At 34.1% G+C, this 12,071-nt stretch overlaps 2 protein-coding genes across 2 annotated transcripts; both read right to left on the bottom strand.

Annotated features, from left to right (window-relative positions):
• Window positions 1-1,441: 1,441 nt before the first annotated feature.
• LOC9313751 (F-box protein At3g49510) lies at window positions 1,442-2,878 on the bottom strand. The gene has a single exon (XM_021024019.1). It carries the CDS (start codon window positions 2,814-2,816, stop codon window positions 1,647-1,649), a length of 1,170 nt encoding a protein of 389 aa, XP_020879678.1. The 5' UTR covers window positions 2,817-2,878; the 3' UTR covers window positions 1,442-1,646.
• Window positions 2,879-4,541: 1,663 nt separating this feature from the next.
• Window positions 4,542-5,814, bottom strand: LOC110228577 (F-box protein At3g49510-like). Its single transcript, XM_021026271.1, has one exon. The coding sequence runs from the start codon at window positions 5,783-5,785 to the stop codon at window positions 4,598-4,600; it is 1,188 nt and encodes a 395-aa protein (XP_020881930.1). The 5' UTR covers window positions 5,786-5,814; the 3' UTR covers window positions 4,542-4,597.
• Window positions 5,815-12,071: the final 6,257 nt, after the last annotated feature.

Raw genomic sequence — 12,071 nt, 5'->3', positions numbered from 1 at the left:
GTCTTCTCTCCCAAGCGTCTCCATCAACGATCGAAGATAACTTCTCAAATCTCATTTGTTTTGACCGGCGTCGGTCTCACCGGCGTCGGCCACCGTTGTTATCTCTATTATTTTCTTTCATTGATACTTGCAAAGTTCTAGTTTTATTGGTAAATCATGGCAAATCGAAGGTTTTCAATCCATGCTCCTTGCCACATTAAAATGGTGGTGATCAACGTTTTCGGTCCAACGCTCCCAGATCAGATTCTAATCTTGCTTTTGCTACAATTTCCGATTTGGCTGGCGAATCATTTCAACATGATTCCACCGATAGTTTTGACAGATTCATCTCATGGATGTCTCTCGTCCCGTGTTATGTCGACTCGCTCGAATCGTAATGTATCATCATATTTAGAGTTTGTTTCCGGTGGCATGTCTCACCGGTGTCATCTCCGGTTTTCAACCGATGAATTTTCTCTTGTCATATGGCTTGGAGAAGTCATTTGGGTATTTGATCCAGGAATCAATAGACAAACTTTCTCGATTGAAGGAATTGGCTGCTGCAACAACTTCCTCTTTCTAAGGACACGATCCGATGATGATGATGTTATCGTTGTCCCTCGATCGAATTATTCAGGTTTTATGAAAAAGGAAATCATGGTCACTAACCGGCAAGGATGGGTAGAGAGTTACAAAAGACATGATGCAGAATCATTTCAAACAACATATCAGCGTGTTCGTTTAATCATAGTGATTCGGAAAGCGTTTGGGAGTTTCATATATAAGATGATAGCCTTTTACGAGTATATGAAGAGGGGACTTGAAATCTGTTGCCTGTAAGGCTTCCGTTTGGAAAGCAGGGTTACTTCCACTTCTTCATCGAAATTGTGTTCAATTTCCTTTATTTGGTTCAATGGTTGTATTTGAATGATTTTATGTATCATGTATCATGTAACACATTTATGATATAATATAATTGATTTGCTGTTAAAAAAAAAAATTACTGTGTTTTCTTTTGTGATTTTTCCCCATTATTTAAGAAAAAATAACAATTTCTGCTTACTCAACTTATCCAATTCCAAACAAATTATCCGGATAGTTCTGGAAAACCGGCTCGAATGGAATGGGTATGATTCAAAATACAAAAGGCCCATATTTAAAAGCCCATTAAGAACACAAATAGCACGTGAGCAGCACAAGCACTTCTTCTCCGGTCTATTTTCTTCCCTATCACTAAAAGTCTTAAACAAAAGTTAGCAATACTTATAGTAAATTTCTAGTATCTATGAAATGCTAAAGCCTAACTGCAGTTTCACTTTTCAGGATAAAACAAGACTCCTACACGGCTACACCAATAAGGTTTTATACATAAGCTAATTTTGTTTTTTCTTTCTGTGATAAAAAAATGCTTATTACTAACTTTTTGTTGCATCAAACTATGGACCTTAAGTACTACTGTATATTGCATACAAGGGCAGGCCAATAAAGACTTCCTCTATAGACAAATCAATGATATATTCATCTTCAGTCTGAAACCAAGATTTCAAAATGCTAATTCAAACACTAAACTGGAAAAAGTGATCTTTAGTCATATATACACTCATACTTATATCAACTATTTCTTCAAACGAAAAGGATTCTTGTTCAAAAGAAAAGCTGATAATGGACTAATCTTGCAGTTGCACTAAACTTGGAACATAAGAAGAGCACACAAGTTTGCCTGGTTTCCGCTGGGAATTCGAAATTACTCCGATGTTGACAGATTTGAAGTATCCATCATCTCCAACGATGTAAGCCATTTGGTAGCGACAGGTCTCGATCACTTTACTATCAAAAAGCACAACGACTTTCTTCTCCTCGTCAATGAAGAAGCTCTTAGCTTCAAAGTACATCGAAAAATCATCCGGTAAACCATTGACTACTGACATATCCACTGTCAAAAAAGAGCTCCACAATACCGCATTGGGTTCAATCTTAGTCGAAATCCTAAGCTCTAAAATCTCAGATGTGACGTAGTGGTTGTATAACACAGCGAGCTTCTCATCTCTAACCCAAGATAGAGTCACAGTTTCAAAACTAGGACAGGGAGGGTGAAACAGCAGAGGCAAACGCGGTCCAAATCTCTCTGTTGTAAAATCAAAACAGAGTAAACAAGTTTCAATGTTTGTTACCTTACTCGCTTGTGTTACTTCTTGACCGAAGAAGTAAGTATTTCCCTTCAAAGACACGCCACTGAGATAAAACGGTATAATATCGCAGTCAGGATTGACATCAAGAACCCTCCATGAATCAGAGCTAAAATCGTATACATCAATGTGAGTTCTTCGACAGCTTTCGTTGTTCTCTTCATCATAAAGAAACCTCAAGATTTTGTGGTTACGGTTGTTGTCGTATCCGAGAGCAAACCTGTCATATTTGTGGAACTTGTTTCTTGGTTGGATCCATTTGGTTTGCCCCAAATACGGATTCCACACAAAGAGCCTCGAGTTGTCTTTGGCGATGCATAACAATAAGCCATCGCAGTGATAGACTTGAGATATCTCGACTTGATCATCATTATTAGGTATAGTTATCTGCTTCATAGATGAATCAACGTAGTCTTCTACGTCGTCGTTACGGATTCCTTGGAGATCTAATCTCAAAGAACAAACCCTAGAATCTGCAACCATGAACTCCAGAAACTGATTCCTTGATGCTGTTTTTCTACCAAAGATGTGATTTTTCGATAAAGCATTCCACTTTTTACAAGTAGATCGCACTGCGGTAAGAGATGTAAATGGAACCCAAGAAAGAATCTCACCTACCAAATCTTCTGATAGATCGGAAATTGTCGTCATTCTTCAAAGTTTTCAACTTTCTCCAGAGATTTTCTTTTTCAATCTACTGCTACCTTTTACCGTGTCAATGTCGAATCCCTTAATTGTATCTCGTGTTAGGCCCATTTTCACAATCTGGGCCAAACCAAAACGTTATTGTAATTCGCAAGCCTAACAAGAGATACAAGCCCAACCAAAACTGTTTCCGTCTCTAAACTCTAGAGAACACTTCAGTTCATCTTTCAAGGAACAGTCCACTCTGTTTGGAGCTAAAAAAATAGAAGAAGAGATGGTGAGTTGGCCATCTCTCCATTGTTTATAGCTTTAACAATCAACCGAACATTTCGCAATCGGCTTCTATCTGTTGACACGAGTTTAAATTCCATAAAAGAGAGACAGAGGTCAAGACTCTGGTTACTTCTTTGACTTTATTAGAGTTCTTCTTACATGAAGGTTATGTGTTTTTATGCGTCTATTAACATGTAAATTGGTATTTTCATTATGGCAATGACATAGCAAAGATAATTAGAAGAATTCTTTAAGAATATTTGGAAGACTACATATTCTACAAGATTAATCGACTTTGATAGGTCGACTGCTAAAACCAACCCCAAAACAGTTGTCGAAGATAGAAACACTTGAACGAGAACGGAAACCAGTTGCTTTTGTGCCAGAATATATTACCGGCCACAAAGAATTGTTGGATCAGAAAATTCAGAACTTTTGTCATGTGTTGAAGCTAGTTGCGTGTCACCTTTTATTTTGAGAGGACCAGGCAATGAGACTTTGAAGCAGATGATGAAAAATAAACTGGAGGCGGCAACAGCTGAGAGGAAGAGACATAGGGAAAAAGAAGAAGAGATAAAGTTGGACGACAAAAGACAGCGGGTTGGAAAAAATCCGAGACAACCCGAAAAAACTGTTCTAGGACAGGTGAATACTAGGACCCCTGAAATGAGATCAAAAAGTAATGATCAGAGAGCTTCTAGAGATGATTCCAAGGTATGCAATTCTCATATTTCAGTGACTTGTTGTACACGTAACTTATTTAGCTCCCCCCAAAAAAATAAGACACAGTACGATCTCCCGATTACACTTTTTAACGTTGTACAAAGTTGCCTTAGCTGGTGTATATTTCTTTTTGAATTTGTGCAGGTCTTTCTCTGTGGAAGTTCCAATAGAAAACTGTCAACAAAAAACAAGAAAAGGGTTCCACTCAAGAGAAAGAAACTCTAATTCTCAGAGATATCAAAACTTATATCACAAACAAAGTCAAGTTGTTGAAATAGAAAATAAGAATAACAAAACTAGATGCACAAAATGTGACATCGACTACAAAACTTGACAAAACACGTTTTGTAGATGAGAACCCGCGCTTAGCACAAGAAAGAAATCATAAGGGTTCAATCTTATATAATCATACACTCTGTTTGTTTGCTCTGGTCAAGATGCAGATATTATCCACGCTTAGAACATCAAATACCCGAAATCCTAAGTAATAGCATTCCCAATACAAGTCTAGCAAAAGAGGACTCAAGATTGCAGCAAGCAAAGGAATTCAGACCATGTGTAAACTATGAAGCTTAAGTACTATACTGCATACAGCCAATAAAGACTTCATGTATAAGGCAATCAATGACATGTCCAATAGGAAAAAGATCTTCAATTTGTACAAAGATTTAAGATTGGAACTTCAAACACTAAACTGGAAAAAGTGATCTTTAGTTATGTCAACTATTTCTTCAAACTAAAAGCAGTCTTGTTCAAAGCAAGAAACAAATAAAAGTGTTGAAGAAAATGGACTAATCTTGCAGTTGCACTAAACTTGGAACATAAGAAGAACACACAAGTTTGCCTTGTTTCCACTGGGAATTCGAAATTACTCCAATGTTGACAGATTTGAAGTATCCATCATCTCCAACGATGTAAGCCACTTGGTAGCGACAGGTCTCGATCACTTTACTTTCAAAAAACACAGCTACTTTCTTCTCCTCATCAATGAAGAAGCTCCTAGGTTCATAGAAAGTTGAAAAACCATCCGTAAAACCATTGATTAGTGACATATCCACTGTCAAAAAAGTGCTCCATGATACCGCATTGGGCTCAATCTTAGTCGAAATCCAAATCTCTATAGTCTCAAATGTGTCGTAGTGGCTATATAACACAGCGAGCTTATCATCTCTAGCCCAAGATAGAGTCAAATATTCAAAAATAGGAGAGGGAGGGTTAAACGGCAGAGACAAACGCGGTCCAAATCTCTCTGTTGTGAAATCGAAACAGAGTAAATAATATTCAATCTCTGTTACCAACAAGTCTTCTTTCCCCACTTCTGCCTCTGTTGTTACCTCTCGAGCGAAAAAGTATGAATTTCCCTTCAAAGACACGCCACTCTGATAAAACAGTTCATCCCAATCGGCATTAACATCAAGAACCCTCCATGAATCAGAACTAAAATCGTAGACATCAATCTCCCTTTCTCGACTGGTTCTGTTTCTCTCGGCATCATAAAGAAACCTCAGGATTTTGTGGTTGCGGTTGTTGTCGTATCCAAGAGCAAAGCTGTCATATCTGTGGAATGTGTTTCTGGGTCGGATCCATTTCGTTTGCCCCAGATACGGATTCCATACCATAAGACTCGAGTTATTTTTGGCGATGCATAACAATAAGCCATCGCAGTGATAGACTTGAGATATCTTGACTTGATCATCATTATTAGGTATACTTATCTGCTTCATAGATGGATGAACGAAGTCTTCTTCGTCGTCGTTACGGATTCCTTGTAGATCTAATCTCAAAGAACAAACCCTAGAATCTTTAACCATGAACTCCAGAAACTGATTTCTTGCTGCTGATTTTTTACCAAAGATATGATTTTTCGATATAGCGTTCCATCCTTTACAAGTAGATCGCACTGCGCTTAGAGATGTAAATGGAACCCTAGAAAAGATCTCACCAACCAAATCATCTGACAGATCGGAAATTGTCGTCATTCTTCCCAAGTTTCAAACTTTCTCCAGAGATTTTGTATTCTTCTTCTGCAAGCTTGTGTTGTCTAAAAAAAAAAAAGCTTGTGTTGTCTTTAATGTATCAATGTCGAATCTCTAAGTGTATCTCTTAATAAGGTTTCGTTATGTTTTGCTTTGGCCCAGAATGTTTAAATGGGCCTATTAGTTGAATAAGGATGCAACCAATAACAGAAACAAATAAGAAATCTATTTTAATAATTAGAAAAATGAGTTTGGACACAAATGAATAAATGATTCACCCAAAAATATGATCGTAAACATAAACATATTGGAAAAATAGACAAGTAAAATAGATTTTAGTATTTTTACTACTTATGAGACATGAACGTTGAAGCCATTTGGGTGCAGAAATAGTATTTACTACTTAAAACTACCATTTTCCCTTCATAAAATTGCATACAAAAACTCTAATACGTATGAAGATTTCTTTGGGGGCAACCGTCACTCCACCCTTGGCTTTAGATCCGCCCCTCATTACATGTCATACATAAAATCCTATACATATTTTGTATAAAGTATAAACTAATTAGAAGATCCTATACTATTATTTGGGGAGTACATTTTAGAACTAACGTTACTTTTTGTAAGTAATTACATTGAAATGCAATTAGAAATAAAATTTTATAGAGTAAATTAATTCAGCTCATTAAAAATAAACAAGTCAAATACTATTTTATACAATTTAATTATAAAAACAAAAATCTATTATTAATTTTTTTTAAAAGAATGACAAATCAAAATGAACATAGTAAGATTTGATATCGAACTTACCATATTAATTTGTTATTAATCATTATACTTTGGGATTCTCATAGCGATGAGGTTACAACGATCGAGGTGAGGACATTGCATAATTTTCTTCCATGATTGTCTTAGTGTCGTTTACAAAGTAATGACTATTATCATGTTATGTAGCTTGTAGATTTTGATTGGTATCTAGAGTTTGAGTTTTTGGACTACAAGGTTTTCTCTCCTTTACACTTTCAAGTTTCAAGTCCAGTTTGAGCTCGAATGATATTGTAGGGAACGACAAACAACAGTTTACAAATTCAGTCTCAATGCGGTACAAATGAGATAGATATATATATATATATATATATATATATATATATATATATATATATATATAAATAATATATCCAAAACTCTTGAGATTCTAGACGAGGTTTCATCAGAGAAACATAAATATGTTTTGAAGTGGGTTAATAAGAATTTTTATCTTCCAGAGAATTAGAAGCACAAGCTAAAGCACATAAATCATAATCATCTTTTAATAAGTTTGTTTGCAAATATTAAAAGTTTGTTAACTGCAAAACATACTTTTGCTTCTCTAGAGGAACTTCGTAGTGAGAATCAAATCAATAAACTCGGAAATATGTATCTACTTCGTTTGTACTTGTACAGAGAAACCTTGTAACATTTCTACTAAGAGTTTTTATCCAAATCAACAAACTTTTAATATTTTATTTGTATTATAAATTAGAAAAATTAACGGATGGTATTTTAAACTTGTGGGTTATATATGGGTACAATTTAAAAGTTTTATGTATATTAAAAGACATAATTAGCTCATTGATTTTCTTAACCACCGAAAATAATTTATGTATTTTTGCGAAAACAGATAAAGAAATGGTGTACTTTTAGAGATATGGAACTTTTGCTTATTAATTTCTTATTGTTTGCTTATTACTTTCTTATTGTTTTACTTGGTTTTTACCACGGTTTTGAATACTTTTATTATTTACTCTACTATTTTTCCTGTTTCAAAATGTAAGATGTTTTGGGTAAAAACACAAAGTTTAAGAAACTAATTAATCTTTTTTGTTTTTATATTTTCTATATTAAAAATATAATTTAATATTTTATTAAAGAGAGTTTGGCCAATAAAATTTTATACTGCAGAATATAAATAGTCACAAAAATATATAAATTTAATTTTTACATAGAAACTTGAATAATTTTTGTCCTAAACATCTTATATTGTTAAATAAAATAAAATGGCTAAAACATCTTATAATATGAAACATAGGGAGTATTATTGTTTAACAGCATCTTACGACAAATAATGGCAGATGGTTTCAGCTATGGCGGTTTCTCCCTAATGGCCTAAGTCACTTTATATTCTCTCCGGTCTCTGCTTTGCTTCTATGGCGGTTTCTCCATATATAAGTCTCGAAAGTATTGATATAAATAACATATTAGAGGTAGATGACAGATCGAGTACCTATTTATCGGTTGACTAGCGTTTTCTACGAAATGGTGTTTTTGACAATTCAAAATCTAAAATCAGCCGCGAGGTTTCATATTGCGTGTCCAAGAATTGGAAACCTCTTCTCCGAAGTCCATATTTCACCAACCTGTACCTGACGAGATCTCCTGCTCGGCCATTTCTCCTAATCACTTTTCAAGCTGAGGGTAAGTGGTCTTTCTTCTCATCACCCGAGTACATGATTTCAGACCAGAACTCAAATCTTGTAGTTGTTGATAATCATATGGATGTCCCTAAAGATTACTCGTTTGGAGTTTGTGAACCTGTATGTGGATTGTTGTGTACTAGAGATGAGTGGGTTTTAAGTAGAAAGAAGGATGCAAGGATGATGATATGTAACCAAACAAGGAGGGAAGAAGTTTATACCGAACAAAGCTCCGTCGTCAACTTTAATAAAGAAGTTGAGGAATTCGTCATGGCTGTATTGAAGGTGGAGTTGCAGGCTTTGAGTTGTGGGATCTTGATATTGAAAAAGAGGAATGGTCAAGGCATATTCACATATTTCCGCCTATGTGGAAGCAGGCTGTTGCGGAGACTAGAGTTTACGTTGTTGGGATGATCGGTACAAATGAAATTGTGTTTTCTCCATTCGTCAAGTCAATCCCTTTCTACATCTTTCACTTAGATATGAAGAGGAACTCTATCACAAGAGTTGAAATCAAAGGGACTGGACCTCTTGAAGGTCAACAAGTTTACACCTTTATAAACCATATCGAGAATGTGAAGCTTATTATGTAAGTTCTCAATTTAAATTTAATAAAATCTTAAAATATCATTTTTACATTCATTCAAAAAAAACAAAAAAACTTAAGATATCAGTGCTGCTCAATGCCGTATATATTGTATCTACTTTATTTATTTTGTATTCGTGTAGAGAAGCTTTGCAAGCGTTTTTAGTAAGAGTTTTTTATTCAACAGTCAAGCCAACTTTTAATATTTTATTTTTGTTAAAATTAAAAGATGTTACTTTTGTCAACTGTCAACTAATAGATATTTATATGGATACAATTAAAAAGTTTGTATATTATAACGAAAAACATAATTAATTCATGTATTTTTTAAGCATCCAAAACTTATGTTAGATTAAAAATTGGTGTATTTTTATGAAAATTTCCTTTTCTTTGGTTTTATATTTTTCTTATTGTTTGCTTATTATTTTCTTATTGTTTACTTGTTTTTTTTCCCAAGTGTTTAATACTGTTACTATTTACTCTATTACAATTTTTTGCAACACCTTACTAAACTCATATGTATATATATATATATATATATATATATATATATATATATTGTTAACTAAACTCATATATATATATATATATAATTAAAAAAGTTTTAATATCAAAGATAAACATTTTAAACATTTATCAAAGTTTAAGAGATTACAATATTATTGACATAAACATTAAAGAAAAACCAAACACAAAATTGATCACTTAAATAAAAAGTTAGATCCGGCTGAAGAAGAGTTTTAAACGAAATTAAAGCACTTGAGACAGAATTACAAATCTTTGTATCTCCCAGTTTTTTTAGTCATTACATAAAAACATTTTGGAATTCTAAAACATTGTGGCGGAAGCTCACAATGGCATCATATATAATAGAATTCAACAACATCAAAAGATTCCAAGAGCACGGCCGTTTAGCTAGCCCATTAAAAACTTCGATTTGACACATGCTAGATCGCCTCGGCAGTGCAATGAGATCCTTCAAGAGAGCTGGATTTCCTTGTTCTAGAAAGGAAGATGCCAAATGCAGAACAAGTTTCTTAAGGTTTACAGAGTTCTCTACAAAGTACCTTGCAACTTCCAATGCACCATCATCTGCTTCGTATTCGTTTTTTATCTCTACAAATTCGAGCGATGACAACAAACACTTAGGCACGGACCAGACTCTCATTTCAACCATTTCGTCCGTATAATCAGTAAAACAAGTTAAACCCTACAAAATACATAAGATGAGTTAATATACGTACTGGATATATCAAGATTTCTCTAATTGCATGATTAATTTGAAACTCTAGGGTTGGTGACTTGGTGCAAGTCATTACCAAGACGATGGATTTTAGATTCGGACAGCTTTCAAGAAGCTTTGTAAAGACGTCCAGGAATGTCACGGATGTTGAACAAACGTTTCCTTTCAAATAGGACAAGTTGCAAAACTGTGGCAATGAATCTACACTCAAGTAGGAAAATATTCTCTACTTGCAAAAAGGAAACGAAGAGAAGACTATGGGTTAGCAAATGTTCTATATATATAGCAGAATATATATAATATGAAGTTCATAGAAACAAACCTCCATCATATTCCGAGAGATGATCATTTCCCTAACTCTCGAGATACCGGTGAAAAAATTATGGGCCATTATATTTGTTGCTCTGAACAGCCAACTACACTTGAAATATCAAAGGCGCTAAGAAGTAAGAACGTTGACAGAACTCAAATTTCTTACGATTTTACTTTTCGATCTTTCCTAGTTGAAAGTCAAATACTTGAGTCTAGGCGCATCAATACAAGCCTCGTGTTCTCTCTAACTTTTTCAGAATAATAATTGTACTTACGAATCTAGTCACCAGGATTAATCCTACACTAAAACTGGTTAATGATTGAGAATCCAAAACATAATTAATTCATGTATTTTTTAAGCATCCAAAACTTATGTTAGATAAAAAATTGTTCGAGTAGCATTGGCCACGGGGGTTCGAATTCTAACATGGTTTTCTTGGGCCCCAGGATTAGTCTTTGGACCTAGAAAGCCTTTACGATCACCTGAGTTATTAAAAAAAAAAAAAAGGTGTATTTTTATGAAATTTTCCTTTTCTTTTGGTTTATATTTTTCTTATTGTTTGCTTATTATTTTCTTATTGTTTACTTGTTTTTTTTCCTAGGTGTTTAATGCTGTTACTTTTTACTCCATTGCAATTTTTTGCAACATCTTACCACCGTATATTGTTAACTAAACTATGGGTCTGATTGGTAACAAGCTGTTAGCTGTTAGCTGGAGCGGTTAGCTGGAGCTGTTAGCTGTTAGGGAATAGTGCAAAGCTGTACAAAAGAATAAAACATGAAAGCTGTACAAAAAAATAACGCAGAACAAATTTTAAAAATTTATTCTGATTGGAAACATCATAACGGTATACATAATAAATAATATTAAGAATTTAGAAAGAAAGAAAAAATTATATAGAAATGTACTTTAGTATATAATTACATATGAAAATTAAGATTATATAGAATGAACAGTATTTTATTGTTAGAATAATAATATGAATTTACTAGTCTTATAATAAATAAAATTTTCTTTATTTTGAGCAATATAACATTCCAAAATAATTGTTTGAGAAAAAAACCATTATTTCTAATGAGATTTTTTCATAGGCTGTATTATTTACTTTTTCGAAAATCTTTATCTGAACATTCGAGACTTTTTTTTTTGCATTATACATAGTTACAATTATATTTTATAAAGTTTAATTATGCGGTTAATAATACGGTTAACCGTACGGCTAATCGTACTGTTAAATAATGGTTTTGATACGTTTCCGGTATATTAACGGTTACGGTTAGTATATTTTTTTTAACCGTAACTAATCTAGTTTTACGGTGAATGGTTATGGTTTTTAACCGTTTTATACAGTTACGGGTGAAAAACGGGCCAGTTACGAGCCAAAATAGGGTTATGGTTAGCTTTTGGTCATGCTTACTAGGCATGACCAAAAGCTAACCGTATCCATATGGTGTACCGTAACCGGACCGTTTCTCAACCCTCCTTCGGGGAGCAGTAAATGTGATGGACAATGAATTTAAAGTATAACTGACGCATAAATAAAGTGTCGAGAAGTAGATGACAATTGCGAAAGAGCATACGAGGTGCCAGATATAGATAATAAAGGGGCCATCGGTCACACAATTTGTGGGTAATGTCGGTAACTCACGGTGCAAAATATAGTTCAGAGGGGCGTGTGACCTCGACTTGATTAT

Source organism: Arabidopsis lyrata, assembly GCF_000004255.2.
Source record: "Arabidopsis lyrata subsp. lyrata unplaced genomic scaffold ARALYscaffold_5, whole genome shotgun sequence".
Lineage (NCBI taxonomy): Eukaryota > Viridiplantae > Streptophyta > Magnoliopsida > Brassicales > Brassicaceae > Arabidopsis > Arabidopsis lyrata.
This window is presented reverse-complemented; position numbering and strand designations above follow the sequence as displayed.

Excerpts from the sequence above, each read along its gene's own strand:
- LOC9313751 (XM_021024019.1), bottom strand. The coding sequence starts at position 2,816 with ATGACGACAATTTCCGATCTATCAGAAGATTTGGTAGGTGAGATTCTT.
- LOC110228577 (XM_021026271.1), bottom strand. The coding sequence starts at position 5,785 with ATGACGACAATTTCCGATCTGTCAGATGATTTGGTTGGTGAGATCTTT.